This window comes from Podarcis melisellensis (assembly GCF_964234715.1).
Source record: "Podarcis melisellensis genome assembly, chromosome: 3".
Classification (NCBI taxonomy): Eukaryota; Metazoa; Chordata; class Lepidosauria; order Squamata; family Lacertidae; genus Podarcis; species Podarcis melisellensis.
The window spans coordinates 112,016,290-112,035,777 of NC_138530.1; the positions used below are offsets into that span (position 1 = coordinate 112,016,290).

The 19,488-nt window shown below is 46.8% G+C and overlaps 1 protein-coding gene across 1 annotated transcript in view; it reads right to left on the reverse strand.

Moving 5' to 3' along the window:
- Nucleotides 1–7,112: 7,112 nt before the first annotated feature.
- Nucleotides 7,113–19,488, reverse strand: part of LHFPL6 (LHFPL tetraspan subfamily member 6) — a 36,839-nt gene continuing 24,463 nt past the window's right edge. Inside the window, exons 2-3 of the mRNA XM_081906611.1 lie at nucleotides 17,990–18,088; nucleotides 7,113–9,855 (exon numbers count right to left, since the gene is read on the reverse strand). Coding sequence (XP_081762737.1) covers nucleotides 9,737–9,855; nucleotides 17,990–18,088 — 218 coding nt within the window. The 3' untranslated portion in view covers nucleotides 7,113–9,736. The remainder of the gene's footprint in view (nucleotides 9,856–17,989; nucleotides 18,089–19,488) is intronic.

Below are 19,488 nucleotides of genomic sequence, written 5' to 3' on the forward strand. Positions count from 1 at the left end.
TCATGGAAATGAGCATATAAAGCTTCGTCTGATTGGCCAATTCTGGCATTTAAATCCCCAGCCAGCAGCACTGCCGCTGCAGGAGTTTGATTCATTAGCTCATCGACATATGATTCTAGCCTATGCCAGATATTTTTGATAAGCTGCTTGCCTCTTTGGGGAGGGGCATATATATTAATCAATAGAAGTGTGCAATATCTGCATTTCATTAATAATGCCATGGCCACACTGCTCAGAGGCTCCAGCTTGACGAGAGATGCTCTCAACTTTGTGGATATTAGAATGCCTAGCCCTCCCTTAACTCGTCCCCCTTTGTTGCTTGGTGAACCTGCGAGCGAAAATGAGGCAAAACCATTTACATCTAAGTCCCCTGTTAGCCATGTCTCTTGCAGGAAGACTATATCATGATCTTGAATAAAATTGACAAATGATTGGTCAGTCGCCTTGTTGAGCCAACCAGCAATGTTCCATGATAAAAATTTAAGATTGGCTTTATCACAGTTGAGTCTTTGTCAATTATTAGCTAACGTACTTTTAGGGTTTGTCGCTCTATGTATTGGTCGCCTATCGTCTTTGTATGGCGGGCTATCCAGCCGCTCTATGATTTCAATGGGTGGATGCAAAGTGCTCACGTTTGTGAACACCGGATCTTTATTATGCATAAATTCCTTCTGTGGATATTCTGTTGCGGCCTGATTTTGGCCCAGTTCTGTTTCATCTAGGTATCTCATTTTGTCCCATACGTCTGGTGGGGTCACCTTAGGGATATTTCTCCTTCGGGGGGGTGATGGAGTGCTCTCCTTGAAGGGTGGCACATTCTCTCTTGGTGGAAAGTTAATCTCCGCTTTAATCTGAAGGTTACGTGTTGTGGTCTTTTTTTGGTCCCCCTTAATAACCTCATTGCCTGGAGCTCTCTCGGCCAGCTTATCTCTTAGCTTGTCTAGTCTTCCCAAGATGTCAGTTTGTATTAATGGTGGGAACATCCAGAATTGGTCAATTAGGATATTTTCTTCCATAGTAAAGAAATCCTCACCTTTGTTCACAAGGCATTGCGGGTTCTGTTTGTCAGGCCAGAATTTTGAGAGTTGTTTCCCCTGCTTAGTTTTCAAAAGGGGGCTCAAAGGAGCCTTATTTTCAAAGAGCCTAAGTATTGTTATCCGTGCTTTTAAGAAGGCAGGTCTTGACCTAAAGATAAACTTGGCCAGGTTCTGATCCCTAAAAGTGGTCAGTGCTCTCACTGAGTGACCGTCATAATGTAGATATTCCACCGAGGTGATGTCATTAAAATTAAACATTCCTGGCAGTATGTCATTTAGGCTAGATACAAAGTTCGTTATTCGCTGTTTCCCTGTAAGGAAGCCCTTAGGCTTCGGGAAGTTCGTGAATACCAATTTTTGGGGATTTAGGATCAAATTCCAATCTCTTTCCTGCCTGGAGGCTTGCCAGGTCTGAAGGGGGGTATCATCTCTACTAAGCGCTTCCTCTTCCCCGCTGTTCAATTTGCTAAGTATTTTATTGCCTTCATAAGTAGAGGCCTCTACTTCCGCAGCATCAGGTTTGTTAAATAGTTGGTTATCCAGGGACTGAATTGTTACTTCTGCCTTCTCACTTGCTACTGGAGTCAGCCTTGGCGAGTCCTCCTTAGCCGGTTGCTGTGTAACTATCTTTGTTTCCCTCTTTTTACCCTTCTTTTTACTGTCCCGTGTGGTCGATTTATTTGGGGCCGATGGCAGAAGTTTAAACAATTTCTGCCAATGCATGTTTTTCCTTGTTGTTTTGATATTTTTACTTTTCTTCACTTTTACCCTTGAGTTGTGTCTTTGCAGATTCTTATTTGTTATTGGTTTGTTCGTCCCCACTAGCTCAATGGTTTTATGTTCTTGGGGCATATCATTTGATTTTATCTCTTTTAATTGAGGTGTGAAATTTTCTACTAACGTCAGCAGTAGCCCATTTGTTATTGTTAAATAATTTTTTATGTTGGCTAGATCAGTACTTATTGCTAGGGAATAATCTAAAGGACGGCCATCACTCAATTCTGTTTGAGAGTATTTTGGAATAGGTATCTGGTTTTGATGGGTTGATGTAATTTCGTCCGTGGGCAGCTGTTCCTTAGTAAAAGAGGTATTTCCCTCCTGAAATTCCTCGGCTAAAGCTAGTTCTTGCGCTAGGCTGCATGGGGAGTTAATATTTCCAGTACAGTGGTGCCTCGCAAGACGAAATTAATTCGTTCCGCAAGTCTCTTCGTCTTGCGGTTTTTTCGTCTTGCGATGCACGGTTTCCCATAGGAATGCATTGAAAATCAATTAATGCGTTCCTAGGGAAACCGCCTTCAGACCAGGTCCGGGGACAGTCTGTCCCCTGACCTCTTCTGAAGGCTGGGGGGGGGGGGACAAGGGCTTTTCTTCCCACTGCCAGCCTTCAGAAGGCTGTTCTGAAGGCTGGCGGTGGGAAGAAAAGCCCTTCTTCCCACCTCCCGCCCCGCAAGCTCCGGGGACAGGAGGGCTTTGCTGCCGACCGCCAGCATTTTAAAAGCCCCTGCTGTCCCGGGGCGATTTTAAAATGCTGGCGGGCGGGAGCGAAGTCTCCGCTGCCCCGAGGAGATTTTAAAATGCTGGGGGTCGGCAGCGAACGCTTCGCTCCCGTCCGCCAGCATTTTAAGATCGCCCGGGGCAGCGGAGAAGTCTCCGCTGTCCCGGGAAGGCAGGCGGGGGGAGCAAAGACTTTTGCCCCCGCCTGCCTTCAGAAGAGGTCCAGGACCTCGTTCCGATGCCCGGCGGCGGGGTGAGAGGTTCCCGCCCCCCCCGCTTGGGAGCAGCGTTCCGAAGCGGGGCGGCTGGGGCAGGTGTTCCCGCCCCCCCGCCCCGCTTCGGAGCAGCGTTCCGAAGCGGGGCGGCTGGGGCAGGTGTTCCCGCCCCCCCGCCCCGCTTCGGGGCAGCGTTCCGAAGCGGGGCGGCTGGGGCAGGTGTTCCCGCCCCCCCGCCCCGCTTCGGAGCAGCGTTCCGAAGCGGGGCGGCTGGGGTAGGTGTTCCCGCCCCCCCGCCCCGCTTCGGAGCAGCGTTCCGAAGCGGGGCGGCTGGGGTAGGTGTTCCCGCCCCCCCGCCCCGCTTCGGAGCAGCGTTCCGAAGCGGGGCGGCTGGGGCAGGTGTTCCCGCCCCCCCGCCCCGCTTCGGAGCAGCGTTCCGAAGCCGGGCGGTGGGGGCAGGTGTTCCCGCCCCCCCGCCCCGCTTCGGAGCAGCGTTCCGAAGCGGGGCGGCTGGGGTAGGTGTTCCCGACCCCCGCCCCGCTTCGGAGCAGCGTTCCGAAGCCGGGCGGTGGGGGTAGGTGTTCCCTCCCCCCCGCCCGGCTTCGGAGCACCGGGAGAAGCGATCTCCCCGCAGCCCCTTGCTTCAAAAGAGGTCCGGGGGCAGCGGGGAAGAAGCGCTGCGCTTCCCGCTGCCTCCGGACCTCTTTTGAAGCAAGGGGCTGCGGGGAGATCGCTTTTCCCCGCAAACCCTTGCTTCAAAAGAGGTCCGGGGGCAGCACGAAGCGCTTCCCGCTGTCCCCGGACCTCTTTTGAAGCAAGGGGCGGTGGGGAGAAGCGATCTCCCCGCAGCCCCTTGCTTCAAAAGAGGTCCGGGGGCAGCGGGAAGCGCTTCCCGCTGTCCCCGGACCTGGGGCTGCGGGGAGAAGATCGCTTCTCCCCGCCGCCCCTTGCTTCAAAAGAGAAGACCCGCTGTCCCCTGGGCAAGCTTCGTTTTGCGAAGCAAGCCCATAGGGAAATTCGTCTTGCGAGGCAACTCGAAAACGAAAAAACCTTTCGTTTTGCAAGTTTTTCGTCTCGCGAGGCGTTCATCCTGCGGGGTACCACTGTATCTTGATATATCTCTTTAGGATAAGACGTCCAATCAAGAACAGTAAGAGAGGGGGGTATTACTTCATCAAGAATTAACTCTTTTTGTGGACTCTTACCCTCTTCCATCTTAGGAAAGTAATTTGTGATTTTGCTTTGTCTTTTACCAGGGCCCGGGGGGCTGATTGCCGAGTCAGGCAGTATACCCAACTCCTTATATGTTCTTCTAGTAAAAACCATGGTAAAAGTTGTCTTGATATAAAGAGAGGGCAGTTTACCCCAGGTGCGACTGCCTTAGATTGGGGGGCAAGTGGGGATATCAGTCTATATTCCCACCTGCTCTCTGCAGCAGCTTCCTGATGTGCTCGTCAGCAGCCTCAGTATATTTCTCTATTTTGAGTTCTCTGCTTTTAGATCTTGGTGATTGTCCTAAGCCTGTAGTTTTCACCTCAGAATCTACAAATTTGCAGAATCTACAAATACCTTTCTTCCATTTTCCTGGAATTGTTTTTTATTATTTGTAAAGCACCCAGTTCAGACTGGTGCTGTAAACATTTGAAGAGGCCCCTCTGAGTTTTAAGAGCTGCTTCATCCTCTATTCAAAGTCTTTGGTGTCCCACCTAAAGGCTATTCCTTAAAAGATTATGTGAAGGCATATATCAACTGGAGAACAGAGATTTGACTGCACCACCTTGTTTCCTTTTCCCTTTTCTGCCTTAGGCCCACTTCAATTATATGGGAGAAAACGTGGGATTGGTAGCAAGTGTGTATATGGAACTTCAGTTTAACCTCTGCATAGGTTGCCTGAGCCTGTGGACTGCCCTCAACCTTATTGGCTAATGTTGCCCCACCTTTGAGATCCTACATTTAACAGAGCAAGTTGGACTTACTGTGAAGTGTTCTTCTGGTCAGCGGAGAGTGGAGCATGCAGGAAAGAGTTAACTCCTCCTGGAGGTAGAGTTAGCACTGATTGACATGATTTGGTCCTGCTGAGCATCAGGAAGGGGAAATACCGTATTTTCCGCTCTATAAGACGAACCAGACCATAAGACGCATCTAGTTTTTGGAGGAGGAAAACAAGAAAAAAAATATTCTGAATCTCAGAAGCCAGAACAGCAAGAGGGATCGCTGCGCAGTGAAAGCAGCAATCCCTCTTGCTGTTCTGGCTTCTGTGATAGCTGTGCAGCCTGCATTCACTCCATAAGACGTACGCACATTTCCCCTTTTTAGGAGGGAAAAAAGTGAGTCTTATAGAGCAAAATATACGGTAACTTTCTTGCAACCGATCCAACACCCAGTAATAACAATACTGAGAACAGTTCTGTTACAGTAGGACTGAACTGGCCCCAGACATTGAGGAACTTAACGTAACAGGGAGAATGAGGGAGGTCTCTGGGAGTTCCTGTTCTAGGCTGATCAGAGGAACGAGACTCAAGGAGCCTTAAGGTCTGATCAGCGTGGAGCTGCTTGCTACACTACCCCTTTCATCGTGAGTGGGTATGGACTTAGGCTACTCCATCCAAAAGCTGCATTGGCAGAGGCATATTTGTTCATCTTGAGTGTCAATGTGGAAGGGAATCCTTCTCTAGGGATGCACTTCTGTGGACCCTAGTATAGTGGCCGCCCCTTGATGGAGTGGGCAGCGATACTCCTTGGGGGAACTGTAGCTTTGCCTCTATAAGCTCTTGACTGCACATTCCCATAGATAGTGGCTCTGGCCACTTGCTGGCTACATGCATCTGGTTAAGTAAGCAGGTAAGGTCCTGCTTACTTGCCACTTCTTTTCCCTGAAGTGTCTGGGACGAGGGCAGAAACTCGGGAACAACTATGTCCTGGGAACGGTGGAAGGAGGAGAGAAAGTTGGGGTCAGGTCATTTTATCTTTATGAAAGATGCAGCATTCCTCATTGAGACCATATAACACCGGTCTTGAAAGACCTACACTGGCTCCAAGTACGTTTCCGAGCACAATTCAAAGTGTTGGTGCTGACCTTTAAAGCCTTAAACGGCCTCAACCCAGTATACCTGAAGGAGCATCTCCACCCCCATTGTTCTGCCCGGACACTGAGGTCCAGCGCTAAGGGCCTTCTCGCTGTTCCCTCACTACGAGAAGCCAAGTTACAGGGAACCAGGCAGAGGGCCTTCTCAGTACTGGTACCCGCCCTGTGGAACGCCCTCCCTTCAGATGTGAAGGAAATAAGTAGCTATCTTCTCTTAAAAAGACACCTGAAGGCAGCCCTGTTTAGGGAGGCTTTTAATGTTTAATAGGTTATTGTATTTTAGTGTTTTGTTGCAAGCCGCCCAGAGTGGCTGGGGAAACCCAGCCAGATGGGCGGGGTATAAATAATAAATTATTATTATTAGCTTTGCCTTTATAAGCTCTTGACTGCACATTCCCATAGATAGCGGCTCTGGCCACTTGCTGGCCACATGCATCTTGTTTGAAGGGGACAAACAGGGGCACTTGTTTTAATGATTGGTCAAGTCCTGTTAACGATAGATAGAATGTGTTTGAGCTTCTGCTTACGTGCCACTTCTTTTCCCTGAAGTGTCTGAGACGAGGGCAGAAACTCTGGAACAACTACCTATGTCCTGGGAACGGTGGAAGGAGGAGAGAAAGCTGGGGTCAGGTCATTTTATCTGTGTGAAAGATACAGCATTCCTCATTGATGGAGAGAGCCCCCAGCTCCAGGTTGACGTCACCACTGACAGGAATACAGTGGTACCTCGGGTTAAGAACTTAATTTGTTCTGGAGGTCCGTTCTTAAGCTGAAACTGTTCTTAACCTGAGGTACCACTTTAGCTAATGGAGCCTCCCGCTGCCACGCAATTTCTGTTCTCACCCTGAAGCAAAGTTCTTAACTGGAGGTAGTATTTCTGGGTTAGCGGAGTCTGTAACCTGAAGCGTCTGTAACCTGAAGCATCTGTAACCCGAGGTACCACTGTACAAATCTTGAAGGGGAGGTCCTTGAGCAAGATGCATCCTCTCCTTTGCTGTCAGGGTTTCAGGCAGCTGCAGATCAGCATGAAGATGGCAAAGCCTTGTGGGAGTTCTTCAGACACTTTACTTTTCCAGAAAAGGAATGTTATTCAATGTCAGTCCTACCCCATTTGGTTTGGCAGCCTTTGCAAATGGATATCCTACTTTCAAGGTACAGGCTGACATTTACACTCATCTTGTAAAGCCACAGCTATGAAAGATAGATGAAGAGGAGTATATAAATTTAGTAAGTAATCATAAAAAATAAAGGAGGGAGGGAAACTCAACCAGACGGCTGAAGTATCATAGAGAAGACATTTATTTACAGATTCTAAAATACAAACGATATCGTACATTTCATATTATATTACAAAGATGAATATTAAAATAAACAATACAGCACAATACGTCAATAAGTACCTAGCTATTAGTAACAAAAGTTGGAAGATGTTTGTCATAATATTCTACTGTGCCACACCCACAATTCTCACTGGACAGAACTGTCTCCTTCCTGCCCTTCATAGAACGTCCCTATCTAAAAGGCTACATACGCTGAGTAAAATATTGCATTTTGGTAAGAAACTTGGAAAAACATTGAGGTTAATAAAATGTATATAGGTCTGAAAAGGCCGTTAATAAAACATGAGAACACGTGTACACAGATTATATAAAATACTGGGAAAAATGGCCCTTTAGTCCATTAGGGTTTTTGTTTTAGTTTAAAACGTGGTATAATACTGAAATTCGTATGATCTAGAGCAGAGCAAAACAAAAGAGAAGTGCAAGGAGTATTAATCGCAATTGCTCTGCTCCACAGTGATTTTCTGCAAGTGGCTCATCGCCCGAAGCAGTAATGAAAGTAGTGGTCTCGAAACAAAACTATCCAAGTAAACAAAGAAGGACTTGTCCTCTGTTGCTATTTCTTGGTCTTGTGCGACATCGAGCCGCACTCTCTGTGCCAAGGAGAATGAAGACCTTGCAGCAGGCGATGCCCGCATCTCCCTTTCACATGGAAACTACCAGAGCGGAAGCAAGTCGCTTGCATTTCCTTTGTTGCTACTTTTGATGAACATCTGAAGCTGTGCAGCGAAAGAAGGAAGCAGGAGAGGACATACTGGTCTTCGTTGCTTCTCTATGGAGTGAATGCAATGAATCAAGAGGACGAAAGCATTAAAAAGCATGCCTGAAGAGGCAGTGTATATAAATGGGGTCTGTGGATGTATATGTGCTATGCTTTGAGGTATGTGCGCATGAATTAGCATGGAGGAAGAGGGAGCTGAACAGGCAATCTGTGAGCATTTCCATCTGTGAATTTCCATCTGTGAAACCTACCATATTTTTTGCTCTCTAAGACTCACTTTTTCCCTCCTAAAAAGTAAGGGGGAATGTGTGTGCGTCTTATGGAGCGAATGCAGGCTGCGCAGCTATCCCAGAAGCCAGAACAGCAAAAGAGATCGCTGCTTTCGCTGCGCAGAGATCCCTCTTGTTCTGGCTTCTGAGATTCAGATTTTTTTTTTCTTGTTTTCCTCCTCCAAAAACTAGGTGCGTCTTATGGTCTGGTGTGTCTTATAGAGCGAAAAATACAGTATGTTGCATAGGTGTGATACGGTGAGAAGAACGTGCACGCCAAATGTACACTTTACAAAATGTCTGCAATAGAGTAACGCCCCTTTTTTGCATCATGGAATTGTGATGTTGGGATGGAACTATGCTCAATTCTCCCCACCCGCCGTGCCAAAAAAGACTCCACTAACAACCACAATCCGTTCCTGAGGCCCGTCTGGAAGTCGAAACGGGTCACTGGGAGAAGCGCCGTTGTGCGCGAGCGGCAATTGCCCGCTTCTGCGCATGCGCAAACGGCAAACCTGCCAGTTACTTCCAGGTTTGCCGCGGATGTCTCGCAAAACGGATGCGAGCAGAGGCGGATGTAAGAAGAGGTTTGACCGTACACACAAATACCTGTAAAAACATATGTAATGTGTACTTTGGCCATATTTCTGCAGGTTATGTGAAAGTAAAGGAGCGAGTTAGCATGTGCATTTGTGAAAGGAGAGAAATGACTTGATGTGGATCTCTGTGCTTTTTTTTTTATTTTTTATAATAACGAAGAAAACCCCTTGGCTGCTTTGCCTGAGTATCAGAGCCTTCCGCAGTGAGCTACTACTACAAACTGCTTAATGGTACGCAGACAGGCAAACGAGTCCAATTGGCTGGAGCCTGGTACATTGTGAAAAAAAATCTCCACATATTCTGCAGTTAGGTGCCGTGTGAAGGAAAAAGTGTCTGTGCAAAAGTAGGCAGATGTGCTTTACAGGAGTCACGTAACAAGTTTCATAGTGAAGTTCACAAAATTAAAACTCCGCATCAGATTGGCTAATACTTTTAAGGCCTCAAAATAGATGCCACACACACACAAGGCAGGTGCTGTAGCTGTGAGCCGACATGGCTGATCACGTCAGAGAAATCACGTCAGAAAAACCGTGAAGAAATGCCCCCTTTATGTCCAATCCCCTGTCACGTTAAATAATATTTTATAAGGCTACATCCTTGTCTTCCAGCATGTAGTTTTTTCAACCCTTTCAACTGAAGCACTGCTTAAAAACCCTTAATTTCCTCCTCTCTACACACAAGAAAGTGAATACTTCCTGCATTTTCTACTACACCACAATAAGCTAGGAATAAAGTGGTTAAGAGCATAAGCTCCATGAAATTCCTGGTTTATACCCCTAAGTTACAGAGAACCCCACTGTTCATTCAGGGTCAAACGTCACTGACTCTTGTTTGTATTGATCTGGCTACAGTGAAGAACAGATTGCACCTTTCCAAGAAAGGCTTACATGCACATTTATTTTCCTCTCTCTCTCCCCCCCACCCCTCCACCCCAAATCCCTCAACTGGTTCTCTTTGTGCTGCGTCTTTCTGGTCTCAGTAAGGGTACTGTTTCTGCTTCTTGCCAGAGAAGCAAGCCAGCCAGGTGCAGATCAACATCGCAGCGGCAGCTCCTCCTCCTGTGCAATAGTAAGCCCAGCCAATTTCACAGGTGCCTACAGGTAAACAAAACACAAAGGACAATATTAGATGGGTTTCCCCATTATTATTTTTCTTTTAAATTAAAAATGCAAACTGCAATTAATTCAAGGAAACACTGCAAAGAACAAATAAGAGATGCGTTTTTGTTATGAGGCATGTCATTATTTGGGGTGCGCGAAGATTAAAACGGGACTTTTTTATCCCAATAACGTCAAGATGGAGAATTATGCGTAACTTCCCATTTCAGTGTGGGCTGCAATGTCTGCATTGTGTACAAGATGGTGTCTTTCTTGGAACTTTGAAGTGTCAGGCATAGCCCTATTGGCTTTAGTCCAAACGTAGCAGAGTTTTCCTGCACAGCGAAGAAGCTAGTTGCGGCGGTAATGACTAGTCAGCTAGACTCAGAATAACTATTTACAGGATTTATTAAAAAGGAGAAAATAAAACCAGCAGAGTTTCTGCATACAAATAAAAGCAAAATAAATCCTCTCTTTCTCTCTCTCTCAAAACCATACACAGCACTTCTACTCCTAACACACCTCACATCAAACTGAGCTAGCAATCCCTAGTTAAGAGTTGAATGCTGGTCGTTAACCAATCAGAGTAAGCAGTTTCTAGGTCAAGCTGACCTGGGCTTTCTGCCAAGAGTAAATTGACACTGCCTTGAGTTAATTGTTTGAAGCCAGAATCTGCAAGTTTCCCATGAGAATCAATTAACAGAAACTGAACACCCCCTCACAGATTCTGCTGGACAATTAACATCAAATACACCTATGTAGAAGATCATTTTTCCAGCAAACCTAAACCCTTGCACATTCGCTTGTTCTTTACCTTTGCCAATGGTTTAGTTAACACATCTGCTACATTTTCTTCACTTGATACATAAGTACAGGTGATTATATTGTCTTGTACACAGCAACGCACATTTTGGTATTTTACAGAGATATGTTTAGAACGTGATTTGAAACCCTCTGTTTTACTTAAAGTTATACAAGCTTGATTATCAATGTAAACTTGTACTGGTTCTCCACAATTTACATTTAAATCTGCTAACAAATGCTTGAAATAAATCACCTCGTTGCACAATTCACTCAATGCGGCGTACTCTGATTCCGTTGATGACACACTTACAACGTCTTGCTTGCGTGACCGCCAGCTGATTAAAGCTCCACCGACCATTATGACCAGTCCTGTGACAGATTTTCTATCCGGCAAATTTCCCCAGTCACTATCACAGAAGCAACTCAACATTTCATCCTCTGAAGAATTTAATTGTAACATATAGCCAATTGTCTGTTTGAGATACCTCAGAACTTGTTTTACCCCTTTCCAGGCATTTAGTGTGGGTTTTGAGACCAATCTACTTAATATGCCTACTGCATAACTAATATCAGGTCTGGACCACTGTGCTAGATACAATAAACTTCCAATTACAGAGTGATATACATCAGGATGTTCAAATTCAGGACTCTCATCTGTATGAAGTGTTTTTATGAAACCTGGATCCATAGGCACCACTGCCCCTTTGCAATCCTGCATTCTGTATGTAGTCAGTAGTTGTTTAATTTTGTTCTGCTGACTAATTAGGCAGCTGCCATCTTGGGCCCAGCACACTTCCAACCCTAGATATGTCCTAACCGGGCCTAAGTCTTTCACTTTGAACTTACTGGACAATTGTTTGGCAAACATTTTCGTTTGTTTATCTGTTTTGCAGGCATACAATACATCATCTACATAGATCAGACAAAACTCTTGATCACTGCCTGTACCACGTACATAAACACAATTGTCAGCTGTACTCTGCTTGAAACCAAATGACACTAAGGCCTCATGGAAACATTTGTTCCAAGATCTTGCAGCCTGTTTGAGACCATATAGAGCTTTGTTTAATTTCAACACTCTATTGGAACCTGTCTCATAACCAGGCGGTTCGGCTAGATACAGGTCTTCTGATATTGATGCATGTAAATATGCAGTCTGGATATCAAAATGGTTTAACAGGAGTTTTCTCTTTGCTCCAAGCGTTAGAATCAGCCTTACACTGTCCCCCTTAGCAGTAGGGGAAAAAGTCTCGTCATAATCTTTTCCAGGCCTCTGAGAGTATCCTTGTGCCACTAAACGAGCTTTGTATTTGTACTCTCCTGTCACCAGAGGTTTAAGTTTGTACACCCACCTGCAGCCTACAATCTTTGCCCCCTCAGGCGCTGCTACTGGTGTAAAGACCTTGTGCTCATTCAGAGAGGACATCTCTTCCTCCATTGCCTGTTTCCAGCGCTCTGCCTCCTCTTTTGGTAACTTTAACACCTCCTGAAAACTCTTGGGTTCTGCAATCACACTAAAAACATTTGCAGTATCAGGAGAAAAACGCACTGGAGGCACTCCTTTGTTTTGTCTTTTAGATCTTCTGGGAGAAAATTTTTCTTCTGACCCACTTTCCTCTTCAGAACTACGACCTCTCTTTTGTTGCTTAGCAACTGGTCTCTGGCTAACTCCACTTTCTTGAGAGCTCTTATCTGAACTTTCCTCCCCCTCAGACTCTGACTCCCTGTGTCTACCTTCAGAGTCATGAAGCTCCTGGGAAGGTTCAAACCAAACCTCAGTATTGGCATGTAGTCTCTCCCAGCCACTATGTTCACAAAAACTGGCATTCCTGGAGATCACAATGCCATTTGTCCCTTCAGCAAAGCGGAAACCTTTTCCCAGCTCCTGGTAACCCACAAACACTAACTGTTTGGTCTTAGGATCTCCCTTCTTTCTCATTTGTTTTGGAATTAATACCCAGGCTTTTGATCCAAACACATGCAAATGGTCAATTTTGTTTTTTTTCTGAAACAATTTAAAGTACGGGGTTGTACCTATTGTTTGATGAAAGAGCCTATTTTGGAGATAACACGCGGTGAGCATGCTCTCCCCCCAATAAGACATGGGCAAATCAGCATCATCAAGCATGGCAAACATCATATCTTGCAAAGATCTGTTTTTTCGCTCTGCAACGCCATTCTCCTCTGGGGAAAAAGCGTTTGTTTTTCTATGCCCAATGCCACGCTTCTGTAACCAATCTCTAAAGGCATTTGACATAAATTCGCCACCTCTGTCCGTCTGAATCCTTTTAAGTTTAGTGGACAGAAATCTTTCCACAGATGCCACCCAGCCTTTAAACTTAGTGAACACGTCACCCTTGTTCTTCATGGGAAAAACCCAAGAATAACGTGTGGCGTCATCCACAATTGTTAGTGAAAAACGCGATCCACCCCTGCTTACAGCAAATGGACCAATTACGTCCATGTGAACCAGCTGTAGCGGTGACTCACTAACTCTGTCACTTCTGGGGTAAGAGACTCTCTGGGTTTTAACCCTTTTACACACATTACAATCAAGGTACTTGTTACAACTCTTTAAATCACCCCCATCAGCCAATTCAGACATTTTTAGTACACTTTTCAAGCAAGCATGCCCCATTTTCCTATGCAATAAGTGCACACAGTTGTCATGTATAGCTTTGTTGTTCACTGCAGGCTGAGATTTACTGACTACTGCTGCAACTTGAGATCCTGCTTTAAGCCAAAACAAGCCTCCCTCTGACTTAGCAGTGCCTAAAATCTCACCAGCCTTCTTAATAATGCAACTGTCTCCTTCAAAATACACTTTAAACCCAGCTTTTAGCAAACAATCTACAGACATCAGATTGCTCCTTAATGAAGGCACACACAGTACATTTTGCAGACATTCACGAAGACAAGGAACAAAAACTGCACCCCCTGAAATCACTTCGGAAGTACTTCCGTCTGCTAGAGCCACCTGGCTGCGCTGTGCTGAGTTCTTGGAAACAAACAAGTCATCTGAGTTTACGATGTGGCGAGATGCTCCCGAATCGACCACCCAGACCGCTTGTTTCTCATCAGCAATCTTGACCTCGCCGGTCACCAGCTGAGCCGACTGTTTTCGTTTGAAGAATTTCTTTTTACGCTGCTGCTGCTGCTGATCTCGTCTCTGCTCCTGCACCGGCAACTGAGACTTGACCAACTCCGGACATTGTCGTTTTAGATGCGCTGAGGACCCACATCGGAAACAACGCCTAACAGCAAACGCTGACTCCTCACCGGTACGCTGCTTTTGCTTCACCTCTGGCACGGCATGAGAACTCCTTCCAAACCGCCCGCCTGTAGAAGCCTCTGCAGCCAACGACCTTTCTTGCCTCTTCTGCCATTCTTCAATCAAACGCCCAGTAACGTAACTGACGGATAAATCACGCTCCTGCATGCCTTCTAGAGACAAAACTAAATTATCCCAGCTTTCCGGGAGAGAGCTCAAAATAATAGCCACCTTCTCCTGCTGGTCTAATGCACAGTCTCTTTCCTGTAGCGCAGTAAACTTTAACTGTAAACTGTGTAGGTGTTCCTGCATTGTAACCCCAGGCTTTAACATTGCCTTGTACAATGCCTTGCGAATGAACAGCTTAGAGACCGCTGTCTCACGCACATGGAGTTCTTTAAGCGCTTGCCACACACCTCTAGCTGTCTTGATTCCCCTCACATACGGCAACTGGGAATCTTCCAGCCCCAAGACAATTGTGGCCCTTGCTCTTTGGTCTTTATCGAGGTCCTCATCATCAGGCTTCGCAGGAAACTTACTCACCACTTGCCAGAGACGATCCCTCTGCAGCACTGCCTGCATGCGTTCCGACCACAGCAAGTAATTGGAGTCATTCAGACGCTCAAAAGCCATCTGAACTGGTTGTGAGGCCATCTTGAGAGCGATGTCCCTGGAACCCGGAACCAGCTACTCACGACCACCGAGGGAGAGAACAGGAACCACAGCACCCAGCACTCACACGCTGCAGCTGTTGTCCTTCTGTCCGCTGCGTCACCAGCTCACCACGGTCAGGAACCAGCCAGGAACAACAACTTCTGGAACTACTGGAACCAACGCCGTTGATGCTGATACCACCGCAACTCAGGCTGGCAGCACAATACCCATAACCTCTTGGAACTTTGAAGTGTCAGGCATAGCCCTATTGGCTTTAGCCCAAACGTAGCAGAGTTTTCCTGCACAGCGAAGAAGCTAGTTGCGGCGGTAATGACTAGTCAGCTAGACTCAGAATAACTATTTACAGGATTTATTAAAAAGGAGAAAATAAAACCAGCAGAGTTTCTGCATACAAATAAAAGCAAAATAAATCCTCTCTTTCTCTCTCTCTCAAAACCATACACAGCACTTCTACTCCTAACACACCTCACATCAAACTGAGCTAGCAATCCCTAGTTAAGAGTTGAATGCTGGTCGTTAACCAATCAGAGTAAGCAGTTTCTAGGTCAAGCTGACCTGGGCTTTCTGCCAAGAGTAAATTGACACTGCCTTGAGTTAATTGTTTGAAGCCAGAATCTGCAAGTTTCCCATGAGAATCAATTAACAGAAACTGAACAGTCTTGTCACTAGGGATGACCTAAAAGCTTGAATCGCCAGATGATGAATGCTAGTTTTAGGAAAAAGACGCTATGTATTCCTTAGAAATAGGGATGCGGGTGGCACTGTGGGTTAAACCACAGAGCTTAGGACTTGCTGATCAGAAGGTCGACGATTCGAATCCCCGCGATGGGGTGAGCTCCCGTTCTTTGGTCCCTGCTCCTGCCAACCTAGCAGTTCAAAAGCACGTCAAAGTGCAAGTAGATAAATAGGTACCACTCCGGCAGGAAGGTAAATGGTGTTTCTGTGCGCTGCTCTGGTTCGCCAGAAACGGCTTAGTCGTGCTGGCCACATGACCCGGAAGCTGTACGCCGGCTCCCTCAGCCAGTCAAGCGAGATGAGCACCGTGACCCCAGAGTCGTCTGTGACTGGACCTAACGGTCAGGGGTCCCTTTACCTTTACCTTTAAGGAGTCTCAAAACGGCTAACATTCTCCTTTCCCTTCCTCCCCCACAACAAACACTCTGTGAGGTGAGTGGGGCTGAGAGACTTCAAAGAAGTGTGACTGGCCCAAGGTCACCCAGCAGCTGCATGTGGAGGAACAGGGAAGCAAACCTGGTTCACTAGAATACAAGTCCGCTGCTCTTAACCACTACACCACACTGGCTCTCAACAACTCTGGGCAATCTCACTCCCCCCCCAAAAAGAAAAAAGCTCAACAACTTTGGACAATTTACCCCTAATTTTTTTTTTTTTGCAGTCCCAAAAAATAGGGGTCGTCTTCTACATGGGGCCATGTTATACACGGAAAAATACGGTACTTCTGCCCCAGTAGAGTTTGCTTACGATCTCCAGATAAGAGATCCCAGTTGCTCATTAGCTCACCTGTCCCCCCAAACCCTTTTGGGCACATTGCCTCCAGGCAACTCTCTGCTACTGGACTGCCTATTCATTCAAGTGGGCAGGCTTCAGCCACCCTCTGTTGCTTTGCAGCACTTGGGAGAGCAACAAGGGGAGAGCCACCATGACTCCAATTCATGAGCTCGAGAGTTTAAGTGACACAAACGGCCCACTCTGAAGCAGATGGAAGCATCAGGTCCCTGGATACAGAGCAGCAGGCAGATCTCTCTCCGCCTGTTTCCCAAGCACCTTGCGCATGCCTCATGATGACAACTGGGAGACATGCTATACGGTCATACCTCGGGTTACAGCCGCTTCTGGTTGCGTTTTTTTTGGGTTGCGGACTGCTGAAACCCAGAAGTACCAGAACGGGTTACTTCCGGGTTTCGGCGATCGTGCTTTACGCATGAACAGAAGCGCCGAATCGCAACCCATGCGTGCGCAGATGCAGGTTTCAAACGCTGTGGGTTGCGAACATGCATCCTGCACGGATCATGTTCGCAACCCGAGTGTCCGCTGTATACAGAAGTACCTCAGGTTACAAACACCTCGGGTTACAAACACTTCAGGTTACAAACTGCGCTAACCCAGAAGTAGTACCTCAGGCTCAGAACTTTACCTCAGGATGAGAAGAGAAATTGTGTGCCGGTGGCGCGGGAGGCCCCATTAGCAAAAGCGAACCTCAGGTTTAGAACAGTTTCAGGTTAAGAACAGATCTCCGGAATGAATTAAGTTCTTAACCCGAGGTACCACTGTACTACAATCCCAAATGACCCATCTGCAGCCTCATGGTGTTCCTGCAGACCTCCCAAGCTACTAGTGGGAGGAGACACGTACCATACCACAAATCAAATACAATAAAATCCTGGCAGGTTCTCAAGAGTAGATAGCAGGCAGACCTTTTACTCTGTAACAGGAGGGCTGGTGGCAACCATAACTGTCAGCTTACAGATTTGAAAATAAGGGACCAGCAGCCAAAATAAGGGATTTTAGTCAACCAGCTGAAATACGAAGTTAAGAGGGACCAGATAATTTGGGAGAGCAGCGCCGGTTTTTAGCCCTTCGTTTCCAGAGGTTGCTGCTCAAGACACCAGCCGATGAAACACTGCAATTAAATAACTACAAGCAGCAACCACATTTCACACAAAACGAAGTCCAAGCTACGAAGATGCTGATGCAGTTCTGTATCCTTTCTCTCGTGCTCCATCTGCAGCTCTCAGTTCCATCAAGCGGGGCGGGAGGAAGGGGGCAGGGAAATAGCGCCCGAAGTAAACCCGCAGATCGGACCATCTATGCTAGTCTACCACTACAAATCTATGGGAGAAGCGCTTGCGGTCCTTCCTCCGCTTTCCCCCTCTATGGTTAGCCCTTGGAACACCTGCCTCCTCCTCCTCTCTCTGAACTCCTCTCTCTGAACTTATGGTTGCCCTCGCTCTCCTCTCAAGCCTCCTCGGTCCCGGCGGGGAGGGGCTCCCGGGGGCCGAGGCTGGTGACAGGAGGCCGGAGGGGGGCAGGCCGGGCAGCCAAGCAACACAGTTGAAGTCTCCCTCCTCCCTGGCCGGCAGGGAGGGAGGGAGAGGAGCTGCTTCCTTTGAAACACGGGAAATTTAAGGGACATCATCAATACGGGACAGCAGCGGGACACGGTGCTGGGATAAGGGACTTTCCCGCCAAATAAGGGACGGTTGACAGCTATGGTGGCAACTGTCCTAACTTTGGTGGCGGCGGAATTTCAGAGGTCAGGGCGGCAGAAAGGCTTAAGCAGATCATGCAAAATGCTTCAGCAGACTCAGTCAAAACCGTTAACTTTCTTTAAACCTGCTCCATTGGCAGCCACTTACTTACCCAGCTCAAACTGGTTGGAAAGGTAACCACAGGTCTGCTGGACTTCTTCACTGTCCCAGCCCAGAGGATAAAGAGCACAGCCAGAACCAATTAACAAGCCTGCAGACAAAAAAAAAAAAAAAAAAATGGAGGTCATGGAGAAGGAAGTAACACGTCTTCAGAGAATTGCGAATCAGGGAGGTTAAGCCTTTAAAAGGCTGATTTTTCATAAACAACAAGCTGAGTGGATACCTTGTTAGCTGCTCAACTTTGAAGAAGCCAGGTGGAGATTCTGTTACAAATTATTCTAATTATTATCTATTGTATTTACAACTCTAGAGGTTCCCAGGGCAGTAAATGTTGCCCAGAGTTTCATGTATTAAGTATACTAGGGTATGTTGTGCCAAAACAATATAGCTTTTTTCAGTCTGTGGCAATAATGTTCAACCAGCCTGGAAGAGTACCAATTCATTTTTTGGCCAGTTCACTTGCAGATGTAGATTCTTTTCTGACTCAATGCATACATATATTATTTATACTCCGCTCACACAACTATGACGTGGCTTGCCCTTTAAGTCTTCAGCTAGGGCTTTGGAAAAACATGAGGAATGAGGTATGCTTCTGGATGTGACAGTAGGATTCCTGACTCTCTCCCTGCACAATTAGGAATAAACTGTTTACCAGACGGGCCTCCCTTGTCAGTGCAATTATTTACAAGCTGGTGGATGTCTGCTCATGAAAGGCTCATAAATCACATAGGAACAGACTGGAAAACACCAAGCACACATTTTGCTGGGAATGAAACAAAGGCAAGAAACACAAAAATCCCTGAGGGCGTTCCTAAAGTCCGCTTCGGAGGAGGGAAGTGTTATTGGAATTTCATTTTTAGCTTAACCAAGCTGGAAGGTAAAGGCCCACATTTAGAATGAAAATAAGCAAAAACTTGGCATGTGTCACTCAAAGCGATGCATGTTTACTCGGAACTGAGCTTCACTGTTTTCAGCAGGGATCTATTCTCAAGTGTGTGCCTCACATACGAATGTTTAACACTTGCTTAAAAAGCAAGCTGCGTTACAACACTGGTCCTTTATTGAGGGGCCAAGGAAGGTAGACCGCTTGGATGGGTTTTCAAGGTGGAAGCTTAAAATGAGGGGGGGGGGAACATATGCATGCCACTTTGATGAGAATTCCATGCACAATTCCTCACTGGAGATGGTTGTGCATAAGGAATGACCTTTAAAAATCTGGCAGTTCTAGGAATATCTCTCTCTCCCCCCCCCCCCAAAGCTCTTAGGCTCCCAAGCAAATTTGCAAGATACTTGTATTTTGGGAGTGCTGCCTGGAAACTGCTTCCATCACAGTTCCAGCTCCTCAGCCCTACTCCTCTTACTTGGAGGGGAGGAACTTGGAGGCAGCTGTTGCCTGGCAACGGCCTGTGAGAAGACAGTTCCCATCTTGTTCTGAGTAAGATCCAGAAGCTCAGCCCCACTCCTTAGCCTCAGAGGAGTTTGGAGAGAGCT